Source organism: Cynocephalus volans, chromosome 2, assembly GCF_027409185.1.
Source record: "Cynocephalus volans isolate mCynVol1 chromosome 2, mCynVol1.pri, whole genome shotgun sequence".
Taxonomy (NCBI): Eukaryota; Metazoa; Chordata; class Mammalia; order Dermoptera; family Cynocephalidae; genus Cynocephalus; species Cynocephalus volans.
This window is the reverse complement of record NC_084461.1, coordinates 8567797-8582883: the sequence shown is the minus strand read 5'-3', so window position 1 is coordinate 8582883 and position 15087 is coordinate 8567797. Positions and strand designations below refer to the sequence as shown.

The 15087-nt window shown below is 42.1% G+C and overlaps 1 protein-coding gene across 2 annotated transcripts in view; it reads left to right on the top strand.

The window, feature by feature from the left end:
• Nucleotides 1–15087, top strand: part of SEMA5A (semaphorin 5A) — a 484391-nt gene that overhangs the window by 310965 nt on the left and 158339 nt on the right. For both annotated transcript variants that reach the window (XM_063085994.1, XM_063085995.1), the window contains exons 7-8: nt 141–239; nt 1947–2160. In XM_063085994.1, coding sequence (XP_062942064.1) covers nt 141–239; nt 1947–2160 — 313 coding nt within the window. The remainder of the gene's footprint in view (nt 1–140; nt 240–1946; nt 2161–15087) is intronic.

Here is a 15087-nt window from a genome sequence, read left to right as displayed (position 1 = left end):
TAGAGAGCTTTTGTGTTTTTGTTTTTGTTTTTTTTAGTGGTCAACATTTTAATTATTAGCCATAAAAAATGTATTCATACTTGCCATTCCCTGGTACTTAGGGATTGTTAATGTGTTTCTTGTGATTTTTGTTTTTGCAGGAGGAATGTCAGAACTACATCCGGGTGCTCTTGGTAGGAGGCAACCGGCTGTTCACCTGTGGGACCAATGCCTTCACGCCTGTCTGCACCAACCGCTCGGTATGGCTCCCTGTTGGGCCTTGACAGGACATATCATCAGAAGAAGCCAAAACTGTATTGCAACCCCAGTTTTAAAGACCTTTCTATACACTGGGGTGTAGCTCTTTAACGCAAAACCACCTTCTATCAAATTGAATAAATATTTGATTTATTAATTCTTTTATAATCAGGATTGTCAATTCTATGAAGAACCAGAAATAATTAGAGCTTGTATAATTACATTTAACTATGTTTCTAAACTATTTCAATCAGCATTTTCCCCACCAGTGACCCTAAACATTAATCATAAATATATTATTTTTCTTATTCTGCTTTAAGGTGCGGATATTATTAAGTATTAAAATGATCTAAAATCACAATGCAAAGGAAGAAAATATAATCTACAGATTGAATAAGAAGCATGTCAAAAATAAAACAAACAAATGTAACCCCGGGCAAAGTAAAGTTATGTCTGATCCTCTTTCTTGTCTTTAACCTGTCATTTTTCAATTTTTTTAATTTTCTTTTTTTTGGGTGGTTGACCTGTCTGGGGACCCGAACCCTTTACCTTGGTATTATCAGCATCACGCTCTACCTAAGTGAGCTAACTGGCCAGCCCGACCCCTCGTTATTGACAGGAATTTTAATTTACGTGTCTTATACCAGTAGCATGACAGGTCATCACAACACACATGTAATTTTCTTAATTTGGGACGTTAATGTTCCTCAGGGAATATAAAGAGAAAATATTTTAATTTCTTGGCTGCACAACTGCTGTCAAAACCTTCACTTATCATCTGCTTTTCCTGTTCATTATTTTCAAATTAACATTCAGTTGTTGGAAATGAAGTGGGGGTGAGAAGAGGCGCGATGCTTACTGAGACCTCCCTGGGTCGGTTCCACATGCTGCTGTCAGTGCTTGATATCAGTGCAGTCATTCAGCCCTCAGCAGAGACCCCGTGACATTGTTACTGTGTGGGGCTCCATTTTATTAGAGGAGAACCCGAAACATAAACAGTGTAGATCACATGCCCGGGGCTACACATCTAGCTGCAGAGCAAGCAGCATGTCTGTGTGACCTGCCCAGCCTTCTCCTCTGTTACCTCTCCACGCTCAGTAAAAGTGAAGAACCTGGTGAGCACAGATTCCTCCAACATCCCTTCAGTGATGAGTTGAGAATGCAGCATTTGGGAAGCTGGACTCATAGATGCTGCCAAGACACTAGGGTTTCCCTCTGAAAACTGGAAAAAAAAAAAAAAGTTTTGGAAATTATTTAGCTATATGGTGCTAAATGTCCATACATCCTCACCCATGAACATATTTTGGAGGGCTATTTATAATATTGTTTCACTTTTATATGGATAAAGTTGTGTGTAATTCTTTATTATGAGTTATGTTTCTATAAAGATTGAATTTGGTTTGTTTATTAAAGTGGAAAAATTTGCAGCACCCATGCATTATAAACCAAAGCCGTATCTATAATGATCTTACTTCATATGTTGTGAGCATTCAGTGATATGAGGTTCAGTAACTCCACGGGGATGAGAGAGGCAGAGTGATTGACGGATTCTCTTGCCATGACCACAGCATGCTGTTTTCATCAAAGTCAAAGTTTGTCATCTCTTATCATGAGCCCGAGAGCTTTGTGTGCATATGTCCCTGTGATCGTGGTAGATGCAATCCATGAACACCATTAAGAACTGGTTTCTCTTTGTTCTTTATCCACAGTTGAGTAACCTGACCGAGATCCATGATCAGATCAGCGGCATGGCCCGCTGTCCCTACAGTCCCCAGCACAATTCCACGGCTCTCCTCACAGCCGGCGGGGAGCTCTACGCAGCTACGGCCATGGATTTCCCGGGACGTGATCCTGCCATTTACCGAAGTCTGGGCATCTTACCTCCTCTCCGCACTGCACAGTACAATTCTAAATGGCTCAATGGTAAGCCTTCCAGGAACTCCCAGTTTCCTGTCTCCTTTGTCTGTGATGCCTAGTCATTTGGTGCTCAAGAGCAAACTGTCACACTTTTTAAAGAAAAACAAATTCTTCATTTTCTAAAGAAATTAAAATGTAACTTGTTTGGTGCAATGATTGGAAGGAAATCACGTGGCTCTCTAGTACGGGGAAGAGAAGTGATTTTCCCAACACTAAGACTGTGAATATAGGGCTAATGTTGATATGATCATTCATCAAAGTTAAGCTGTTTTTTTCTCTATTATTGTGTGAAGTCTAGGAAAATTGATGTTCTGTCATAGATAGGTGTAGACTTATGTGCATTCTTTCTTAATTCCTTATTATCTATCTGGAAATGGAAATTACTAACATTTCCTGAAATTTTCAGACACCGTGTAAAAGAATGTGTTTAGCTATAGACATCTGCAAATAACAAATCAAAAAACACGTATCAACTCACATACTTAGAAGTTAGTGGTAGGCCTCTTCAGAGTTTCTTAATTCAGGGGCTTAAGAGTTAATAAGGACCAAGTCTTGTTACCACTGTCTCTGCATCACAGTCTGCCAGGTTGGTCCTCAGGCCAGCTCTGCTCATGAATGCAGAATTGCTGCTGCTCTTTAAGGTATTGCCTCCAGATGTGGTAATATCCACGGGAAGAAGAGACACAGTCCGCTTGCGTGTGTGTTTGTGCATGTATGTGTGCTCGCATGTGTGTGTTATAAAAAGAAACTCCCAGAAGTCTTCCTTCAGTTCTGAGTCAGAACTTGGTCATCTGCTCACTAAACAACCAGAAAATGGTGCCAACTGTCCAGATCGAGGTTGGCTGTGTATACCGTCCTGATGTGTGCCACCTGAACTCCAGCCCTCTTTACATGCGCACATTCATCTGTGAGTGTGGCAACACACATGCACACATACATGCCCTCACGTAAGCAGTATATATGCCCCATGGGTGACCTGTTGCCTCAAGCACTTATTTGATGGTTGGCACAAAGATGAAATCTTGAGATGGCCGTTATAATATTTACTATTTGGATATTTCAAGTCTTACAAAGATTTAGTGGTCTTGTACCCAGTACAAGCTAACTATGTAGACCAGAGTTTCTCAGTCTCAGCACTATGACATTTGGCACCAGATCATTCTTTGCTGGGGTCGGGGGCGGCGGTGTCCTGGGTCATGTAAGGCGTTTAGAAGCATCCCTGAACTATACCCACTAGAGGCCAGTACATCCCCCTCCACCCAGTTGTAGCAACAAAAACTGTTTCCAGAAATTTTCAGATATCCCCTGGGGGAAAACTTGCCTGTAGTTGTGAACCACTGTTTTAGACCCATCACTTATGCATGTTTATGTATATGTGTATTAGTACACAATGCAGATATTTTGCCAAATAACTCAACAATCACATTTTGCCTTTAAAAGATTCTCCTGTAGAAAACAAAACATCCTCATCATAAAGTTTCTCCAGTAAGTTGAACGACTCTATTGCTTCCAAAGGGCAACACGCATTGTTTTCCTAAACTGAAGCAGTGACTACATTTTCCTCATTAACATTATTTCTGTTGAACTGGTTTCAACTGAACCCGTCAACTCTCTATGGATAGTCCCCTTGTGATTCTGAAGCTTTCATCTGTGTAGTTTAAAGTTGTTCTATTCATTTGTTGATTTTTACAGGCCAAGTAAAGTTTCCAATTAAAAATCCAAAAGTTCCTCCACCCCATCCCCTAACACAGGCTTTGTAATTAGAGTTTTCCTAAAGCAAAGTAAGAAGTAATCAGGGGCACAAATCTCTTTCTTATCCCAAAAGTGACACCTTAAGAGTATCCTGGAAAAATAATCGAGGTCATAGCATGAGTTATAAACATTGGATGTTTTCTCACATGTGACTCAGACCCAAGGATGATCACATGGTGAGATTCTGCTAACCCTCTGGGTGGAATCTTTTCCATTTGAGAGTCAGAGGATGTCATATGGGCAGTAGAAGAGCTAACCCAATGCTTACAACAACCATGGTAGGCATACCATTGTTATTTGTTGTATGAAAAAATTAATATATTCGATTCCTAAAATGTGCAGATGTTAATATATAATATCCTATAGCTACAGAAATTGAAAATGATTTGAAGATAAATATGGTGACCCTCCCACCAAGCTTATGGTGTCAGCATGACTCGAATGACACCAAATCACCTGTATTTCTCAGAGGAGCAGCAACCCCCTTCCCTGGCCTACCCTGGGAAAACCTTCATACCTGCAGAGAGCAGAGAGCTTGCCTGAGGGCTCCTAGTTCTTGCATGTGAAGTGTTCTCTTGGTACTCTCTCCTGGTTTTGCTGGGGCACTTTCTTCTGCTGCTGAACCGTGAGATATTGTTGCCCCTGCTGGTTGGCCATGGGTTTCCTATCTGATGGATCCTCTATCCAGGATAGATTCTGGCCCTGCCCTCCACTGGGCTCTGCTTCTGCCTCCTGCTGAGCCTCAGTGCAAGGACACTTATACTCAGTGACCTAATTGGAATCCACAGTTTGCATTCCATGTGCTCTTTACCAGATGCCTCTTTGGGGCAATGGAATGGGAATATTCTCAGCAGATGCAGGGGAAGTAGGGGACAAGTCCCCTCCCCACCAGTGCCTTCGGTCACCGGCTGATCTTGCTGAGGGAAAGCAGTCTTACCTCACCACCTTCAAGCACCTGTCTGTTATCTTCCCCCCACCACATCCTACCACACTGCACTGCAGTGCTTGTCCCTCCATTCCAGTGTCGAGTCACAGCGTTTGAGGAATGATCTCCAGCCATTACCTCGAGTATCCTTTTGGAAGGATTAACATTATGCCTCAAAGCTTTTTTCTCGGAAAGCTGGTGCTGCACCAGACTTAGCTGCTTTACCTTTGGCTTCAGCATCTCCTCGTCCTCGGCTCCTTCTCTTCAGCTCTCCTTAAGTGTTGTTGATCCCTGGGGATGCTGTGCTCAATCCCACTGTCTTCCCCACCCTTCTCACTATGCATGCTCTTTTTGGATTCCCACCTATTCCAGGTTTATAACTACCCTGCCCTGCACCGAGTCCCCGCCCCCTGAGGAGCAGTCACAGACCTGGGTCTTAGCTCACTTCCTCCAGATCTGCAGGGGCCGCTCCCAGCCAGACGCTCCTGGAGACACTGCAGGCTCAGCATGTTCCATCTCACCTGCCTCTTCACTTTTACATCTTGGGCAGGGCTCAGTGTTGGCTTGCTCCGGCCACTATAACAAAATAGCACAAACTGTGTACCTTCAGCAACTGCTGTTTATTTTCTCAAAGCTCCGGAGGCTGGAGGACCAAGCCCACGGTGTCAGCTGTGTTGGTTTCCTCTGAGGCCTCCTTGGTTTGCAGATGGCTGTCTTCTCCCTGTGTCTCCATACCTTTCCTCTGTATGTGTCTGTGTCCTGATCTCCTCTTCTAGTGAGGACACCAGTCATATTGGATTAATACCCACTCTAATGACCTCATTTTAACCTAACTGTCTCTTTAAAGACCCAGTCTCCATGTGCAGTCACATTCTGGGGTACTGGCGTTCGGGACTTCAACCTATGAATTTTAGGGGACCCAATTCAGTCCAGAACAGCCTGTATTGTTCAGACACTCATCTGAGCCAGATACCTGCACATCTCAGAGAATTCCTTTCCCCTCTTCCTACACCTGCTCAAACCCACGCCCTGCCAGGTTCACTTTTTGATCTCAGATCTGGGTCTCCCCGTTTCCCCTGCTTCTATGCTTGTTCCATGTTTCCTCAGTTTCATCTGAAATGGTGCACCAGCCCCTCTCTGACCCACTCTCCATAGAATAGCCAGGATGACCTCTCAAGCTTGTAAAGCTGATCATGTCAGACCCAGCCTTAACCTCCTTGAATGCCTTCCCTTGGCTTGGGAAGAAGATGCTCGCTCCAGCTTGCTGTGAGACCTCTGGGTCACATCTCTCTCCCTGCTCTCCACACGGTCCTCACTCAGCCCCCATGTCCTCCTGGGACCCTTGTCCTCTCCTTCTCTGGCCCCTTGTCCAGGCTGCTCCTCCACCTGGACATTGTCCCCAGAGCCCCAGGGCGGCTGCCTCCTTCAGTCCGTCAGTCCCAGCTCCAACATCTCTTCAGAGAAGTCCTCTCTGATCCTCCTGGAGCTTTCCTGCCTGGCAGGAGTCACAATTTGCCATCACCCTATTGACTATTCTCTAGAAAGCTAGCTCCACATCAGATTACATTGGACTGGAACATGCCTGGGTAGTCATGGTGCCTGGCCAATTCTCAACAAATGTTTAATAACCGAATGAGTAATAAGAATGAGTGAATGGATGTCTCCCTACCTACCCCGGGTAACTGCCTTAGGCATCTGTCTGCAGTACGTATCTCATCATATTCTTCTTCCAGTCTTTCCACAGCCTCCCATTGTGTACAAAAGGGTGACAACCACAGAGCCAGTTACTAAATGTGAGTGAGAGAAACAGGGCTCATGCACACCTGGGGAGGACTGTGGCCAATGGCAGCCCCTGGAGCAGTGCCAGGCCAGAGTGGCTGGGTCAGCTGAGTTTTCTAAAGAAGCCAGAAATTTGGATTTTCTTGTGAAATCTCTGATCTTGTAATGCCGACAGATAACTATCCTTAATGACTATGCGAACCAGCACAGTAGGGGCAAAATACCTCATTTGTAGAGGCTGAATTCAGCCATGGCTTCCAGTTTTCAGGATGCAGTCTGAGCCCCTCTTCACCAGCCTGATCTGTCACTTCATGATCTTTTGCCCTGCTTTTCACCTTCCAGCCTCCCCTCCCTCCCCCTGTGTCTTCTGCCTGGAACACCACCCCTGACTTTGTTCTTGTGGCCAGTTTCTCTGCATCCTTCAAGAGCCCCGTGTTCCAATAAGAAGCCCACCTTGAGCTCTCCCAGTCCTTCCTCTCCAGGGAGTGCACAGCACAGTTCATGTCTCACTTTGCACTCTGTCCCTTTGCTCCTCCCTTGTATTTCTGTGTCCTTGCTGTGTCATGGACCCCCAAGGGTTAGGGAGGGCACACTACTTATTTTCCAATGCATGGAATGAGCTTAGAGGTAGAGGGTACAGGCTTTGGAAACACATAGGCCTGAAGTTGTATCCGTGCTCAGCCCTTTGGGCATTGATTTTTTTTTTTGCCAATTCTCAGCTTCCTCATCTGCAAACTGGAGATGGCTAACCGCCTGACCAGCTGTTGTGAGAACAGAATGAGACAATGAAGAGGTGATGGATATTGGTATCTGGCACCTAGTCACTACTCAATAAATAAAGGTAGTTCCATGAACTCCCCAAAGTTGGACACACTGTCTGATTGGTTCTGGGCAGTTCATGCAAGTTTGTAGACTGAGTAAATGCATGAACATCTGGGGCTGTGTTTCCTGAATGACTGGCATCTGCCAGCCTCTCTTTTGTCCTCTTACTGGCATGGAGAAGCCCCCTTCTAGCCCTTCCACGTGCTGCCTCTGCCCACCCCCCACCCCCACCCCCCCTGCCCAGGCTGCCCTTCCTGGCCTGCCTGTCCTGCTGTTGTTGCTGGGTTCTGGTCCCCAGGCACATTCAGGACCTTGCCATCACTGCCCAATCGTGCTTCCTCCAGATGTTAGCAGGACTCAGAGCCTCTGGGAGGCTGTCACTCAGCTAACAACTGCTCACATATGATAAACAGAAGTCACTTCTTTGTTTTGAGCACTTTTCAGTTTTTGTCAGCCTTTTTGTGCTGAGGAAAGAACATTGTCTCAGCAGGAGAAGCAGAAGTCAGCACCTACTAACTGGTCAGCAGAATGTTTGCATTCAGATTTGCTGCTTGTGATTAAATTGGGTGTAGAACAAGCTGCCTGTACACTGACGTGGTCCCTTTCCTTAACTGTGCTAGTTAACTTACATGAGGCCAACTGATGGAGGGACCAGTAGAGCATCATGATTACTTATCATGTGCTAGTGCCAGCACTGTGCAAGGCACCCTCCTGTCCAAACGTCCAGCCAGCCACCTGCCACCAACCACTCTGCTTCATTATGCCACACCTTCAGTGACATTTTGATGGAGGCCGTGTTTCTTTCCTAGTACTGCCAGAGTGAAATACCACAAATTGGATGGCTCAAAACAAGAGGAATTTATTCTCTCAGAGTTCTGGAGACTAAAGGTCCAAAATCAAGGAGTTGGAAGGAACATGCACCCTCTGAAGGCTCTACAAATAGATCTGTCCTTGCCTCTTCTAGCTCTGGTGGTCCTACGTGTTCCATGGCTTGTGGCAGCATCACTCCAATCTCTGCCTCCATCTTCACATGGCGATCTTCCTGTGTGTCTTTGTTCAAATTACTCTCTTCTTATAAGAATACCAGTCACAGTAGATTTTGGCCCACCCTAATGACCTCATCTGAACTTGTTTATAGATGCAAAGACTCTATTTGCAAATAAGATCACATTCACAGGCTTTGGGGATTAGGACTTTAGCATATTTTTTTCAGGGATACATTTCAACCCATAACTCTCTCCTAAAGAAGAAATGCTCAGGTGGTCAAGTCTTAAAGCACAGCATCTTACTTCCTGGCAACAATCTTAATCCTCTTTCCTGTGCTCTGGGTAACTCTTTCTGCTTCTCAGCTTCCTGTCTCCTCCTCTTGGCAGGAGATGTTGCCTGTTTTTTTCTCATGAGAATCAGGTGTCACCAGTAGGAATCCAGTCTTTCTGCTTTGCTCAAGACAGAGCTAGTCTATGCCTTTTTCTTTCCTCCTCTCTCCAGAGTACTGGTAGGGACAATATATTCACCCTTCCCCACCCCTGTGATCTCTGGGAAAGGGCTGCCTCCCTCTTACGCAAGATCTTGTCTATACTGGATCTTGATCTTGGTCTCCCTTTATCTACATCTGAGTTACTTCCTCAAAGGACTGTGGTGAAGACTTGGAAGAAATGAGAGCTCCAACACTCTAGTCTAAGACAAGCACATGGTACAAAGGATGCATCTGCAAGACATGTGCATGGCAGGCCGTTGCCCTTGGGTCATCCTAGCCCTCAGGACCCCCAGTGGTTCGGGGCTAATCTTCAGGCAAATGATGGCTTTGGCCTGTCCAGTGTGATACCCTGCCAGAACATAGGAAGTCATGACTAAGAACCTACCAAGTATCTAATCTCCCCCCATATCTCTCAGAAACCCAACATAAATATCTGGTAGGTACCAAATACCTGCCTTAGCAAGCTGACTCCCTTGGATCTAATACCAGAGTTCTGGGTAAAATTACTTATGATACCACCATTGCTAGCAGTTAGAAACCAATGAGTAGGTATCCCACCTGCTTCTCTGCACCTGTGCAAAGAGACCCAGGTGATAGACTGCTGTCATCTGTCAGCATGGGCAGGGGCAGAGTGCTTTCCCCACCATGTTCATTTGATATGGTTTTATTCTCTCCTCACTTCCTTTGATTTTTGCCTCCTGGCTAATTCTAGCTCACCTGTAGCTTCAGTTTCCCCTAGACCTAGTTGGGTCTCTTTCATCCCTTCTTAGCACTCTCCAAGATTGTACTTACCCCAACAACACAGAAGCTCCCAGTCATTCTCTTGCCCCAGACCTCTGAGAATCCCCCATGTCACCTGCAGAGAAAGGCAAAGCAGAGACTTTGGGGAAGATGGCAGACTAGAGGTGCCCAGTGTGTGTTTGTCCCATAGAAGAAGATAAAAATGGACATCCTGCCACCACTACTATGGTTGTGGAGCCATTTTATGGTCCCAGAACCATCTTTCATCACAGAGCAGCTCCCTGCAGAGGAGCAGACCTGTGGGTGACCCAACATTACAGCCATGGACTCCACAGACATGAGGAGGCAGCAGCCCCACTGCCATTGCCACCACCGAGAGTTAACCAGCTGATTCCAAGGACACTGCAGCTAAATGGGTGGCTGCTGCAACTGCCATTGCTGCATTTGCTGCCATCACTGGCATTGCCAGGCAGCCCCAATCATCACAGTTAGCTGCTGGAGCCACTGCTGCCACACAAGCAATCCATCAAGGCCATGACTACAGCCACCACTGCTGCAAGGGCAGCCTGCTACCACTGCTACTGCTGTACAGACATACTGCTGACCACTCAACTGCACTGACATAGGAGGGTCACCAGCAGAGCCCAGGGAAGGAGAGAAATAGAAGAAGCATCTGCTCTACCAGATGACCAGACATCAATGTAGAGAAACTAGAAATGTGAATAAACAAGAAAATATGAGTCCACTAAAGGAATACAGTAACTCTCAAGTACCAGACCCTATAAAGGAGGAAACCCTTGAAATGACTGAAAAGGGTCATTTCCAAGTACAAATCTTTATCTTAATGGAACTAAATGAGACATAAGAAGACTCACTTAGATGACACAATGAACTGAGCAAAGCTATCCAGGATATTAAGGAGTAAACTTATAAAGAGTTTAGTAATTAAAAAAAAAATGTAACAGAACTCATGGAACTGAAGGACTAATTCAATGAAATAAAAGACACAACTGAGAATATAAGTACCAGGCTAGAGCAAGCACAAGAAAGAATATCTGATCTTGAAGACAGTCTCTTCAAAATAACTCAGGCAGACAAAAAACCAGACCAAAACCAAAACCAAAACCAAAACAGAAACAAAGAAAAAAGAATTTTTAAAAAATGAAGAAAATCTAAGAGTGCTAACAGACAACTTTAAGCAAGCAAACATCCAAACCATGGGTATTCCTGAAAGAGAGGAGAAAGGAAAATTCATTGAGGAAATATTCATTGAAATAATAGTGGAAAACTTCCCAGATATAGGGAGAAACGCAGACCTTCAGATTCAGGAGGCTCAGTGAATCCCAAACAAATTCAATCCAAAAAGGTCCTTTCTGAGAAGCATTATAGTGAAACTGGCAACACTCAGAGACAAAGAGAGAATTCTAAAAACAGAAAGAGAAAAACATTAAGTCACCTGTAAGGGAGTCCCCACCAGACTAACAGCAGACTTCTCAACAGAAATACTCAAGGCTAGAAAAGAATGGGATGATATATTAAACATACTAAAAGAAAAAAACTGCCAGCCAAGAATACTATACCCAGCAAGGTTATCCTTCAGAAATGAAGGAGAAATAGTGCATTTCCTAGGAAAACAAAAACTATAGGAGTTCACCAGCACATGACCAGCCCAAGGAGAAATCCTCAAGAGAGTCCTGCATCTGGAATCCAAAAAATGATAATCAGTACCATGAATATACAGGAAAGAACAAAACCCACTGGCAGAACAAAAATGCAAATGAGAAAGAGAAAGTTACTGTATCTTACCACCTCCAAAAACCAATAACACCAGAGACAAACAATAAAAGGGAAAGAAAGAAACCAAAGATATGGCAAATGAAAATCAATAAAATGCCAAGAGTAAGACAATACCTTTCGGTAACAGACATAAATGTAAATGTATAAAATTCTTTATTTAAAAGACACAGACTAGCTTATTGTATTAAAAAGCTAGGCCCAACTATATGCTGTCTATAACAGACTCACCTCACCTGTAAAGACACATACAGAATAAGAGCAAAGGGATAGAAAAAGATATACCATTCAAATGGAAACCAAAAGCAATCAGGAGTAGCTGTTCTTATATTGGATAAAATAAATTTTAAACAAAAAACTATAGAAAGACATAAAGAAGGCCACTATATAGTGACAAAAGGATCTTTCCAGCAAGAACACAGAACATCCATACATATATATACATCCAACTTCAGAGCACCCAGATATATAAAGCAAACACTGTTAGACCTAAGGAAAGAGATAGACACAAATATTATAATAGCTGGGGACCTGAGAACCCCTCTCTCAACATTGGACAGATCATCTATGCAAGAAATCACCAGAAAAACACAGGATTTAACTTAAACTTTAGATCAATTGAACTTTTCAGATATTTGCAGAATATTTCACCCAACAACTACAGAATATACTTTCTTCTCATCAGCGCGTGGAATATTCTCCAGGATAGACCACATATTAGGTCACAAATTAAGATGCAATACATTTTTAAAAATTATAATTTCAAGTGTCCTTTCAGACCACAATGGGTTAAAACTTCAATAACAAACAAAGCTCTGGAAACTATTCAAACACATGGAAAATAAACAGCATGCTCTTGAATGACATATGGTCTAAGAAGAAATGAAACAGGAAATCAAAAAATTTCTTGAAACTAATGAAAATAAAGACACATCATACCAAAACCTATAGAATACTGCAAAAGCAATACTGAGAGAGAAGTTTATTGCAATAAATGCTTACATCAAAAGAATAAAAAAATTTCAAATAAACAACCTAATGCTACACCTGAAAGAACTAGAAAAATCAGAAAAATCCATCCCAAAATTAGTAGATGGAAAGAAATAATTAAGATCAGGGTAGAACTAAATGAAATAGAGACCCCCAAAATGTACAAAAGGTCAGTGAAACAAAAAGTTGGTTTTTTGAGAAGACAAACAAAGTAGAGAATCAATTAGCTAGGCTAATTTAAAAAAGAAGAGAGATGACCCAAATAACAAAAATTAGAAATGATAAAGGAGACATTACAACCGATACCACAGAACTACAATCATTAGAGACTATTGTAAACAACTATATGCCAGCAAATTTAAAAACCTGGAGGAAATCAATAAATTTTTGGATACATTCCAACTACAAGACTGAACCAAGAAGAAATAGAAAACCCAAACAGACCAACAACAAGCAATGAGATTGAAGCAGTAATCAGCAGTCTCCCAACAACAACAACAAAAAAAGCCTTGGACCAGATGGCTTTACTGCTGAATTCTACCAAACTGTTAAAGAGGAATTAAAACCAATTGTGTTAAAAACTATTCCAAAAAAACTGAATTAGCAGCCATTCTCCCAAACACATTTTATGAGGCCAGCATCTTCCTAATACTGAAACCAGACAAAGATACAACAATAAAAGTAAACTATAGGCCAATATCTTTTATGAACACAGACAAAAAACCCCCCAACAAAATATTAGCAATCAGAATACAGCAACACATCCAAAAAATTATATACTATGATCAAGTCGGATTCATGCCAGGGATGCAAGGATGGTTCAACATAAGCAAGTCAATAAATGCGATACACCTCATCAACAAAATCAAGAATAAAACTATATGATTATCTCAATAGATGCACAAACAGCATTTGACAAGTTTCAACATCCCCTCATGATAGACTTTCAGCAAACGAGGTATAGAAAGAAAGTATCTCAACACAGTTAAATCAATATCTGACAACCCCACTGCTAATATCATCCTGAGTGGGGAGAAGTTGAAAGCTTTTCCTTTAAGAATGGGAACAAAACAAGGTTGCCCACTTTCACCACTCCTATTTAACACAATATTGGAAGTACTAGCTAGAGCAATCAGTCAAGAGTAAGAAATAAATGGCACCCAGATTGGAAAAGACTAAGTCAAATTGTCCTTTTGCAGATGACATGATATTATTTATAGAAAAAACCTAAAGATTCTACAAAAAAGCTCCTAGAGTTGATAAACAATTTCAGTAAATTTGCAGAATACAAAGTCAACACACTAAAATCAGTAGCTTTTTTATACTACAAAACCAAAAAGAAATACAGAAAGCTAGTCCATTTAGAATAGTTACCAAAAAAAAAAAAAAAAAAAAAAAAAAAGGAATAAATTTAACCATGGAGGTGAAAGATCTCTAAAACAAATACTAGAAATCATTGTTGAAAGAAAATAGAGAGGACATGAAAAGATGAAAAGATATTTCATTCGCATTGATTGAAAGAATGAACACTGCAAAAATGTCCATATCACTACCCAAAGTGATCTACAGATTTAACACAATTCCTATTAAAATACCAATTATGTTCTTCACAGAAATAGAAAAAAACAATCCTATCATTCATATAGAACAACAAAACATCCCAAATAGCCAATGAAATCCTGAGCAAAAAACCCTAAAGCTGGAGGCATAACACTACCTGACTTCAGATACTACTACAAAGCTATAGTAAACAAATCAGCATGGCACTGGCATAAAAACAGACATTGGGATCAATGGGACTGAATAGAGAACCCAGAAATGAACCCACAGACTTACAGACAACTGATCTTTGGGAAAGGCACCAAGAACATACATTGGTGACAAGAATGCCTCTTCAGTAAATGGTGCTGGCAAAACTGGACATCTGTATGTAGAAGAATGAAAGTAGACCCCTATCTCTTGCCGTATACCAAAACCAATGTAAAATGTATTAAAGACTTAAACTATAAAACTCCTGAATGAAAACATAGGAGAAATACTTCAAGAAGTAGAACTGGGCAAAGACTTTAAGAATAAGAGCCCAAAAGTACAGGCAGCAAAAGAAAAAAATAAACAGGATTCTATCAAATTAAGAAGCTTCTGCACAGCAAAAGAAACAATTAACAGAGTGAAAAAACAACCTATGGGATGGGAGAAAATATTTGCAAAGTATGCATCAGACAAAGGATTAACATCCAGAATATATAAGGAACTCAACAACCCAACAATAAAAAAACAAATAGCTTGATTAAAGAATGGGCAAAGGAACTGAATAGGCATTTCTCTAAGGAAGATATACAAATGACCAACAGATACATGAAAAAATGTTCAGCATCATTCAGTATCAGAGAGATGCAAATCAAAATTACATTGAGATATCATCTCACCCCAGTTAGACTGGCTGTTATAAAAAGACTGAGAATAACAAATGCTGGAGAGGATGTGGAGAAATGGGAACCCTCCTACACTGTTGGTGGGACTGTAAATTGGTGCAGCCATTGTGGAAAATGGTATGGAGAGTCCTTGAACATCTGCAGATAGAACTGACATACGACCCAGCAATCCCACTTCTGGGAATATACCCAAAGGAATGGAAATCATCATGTCGAAGGGA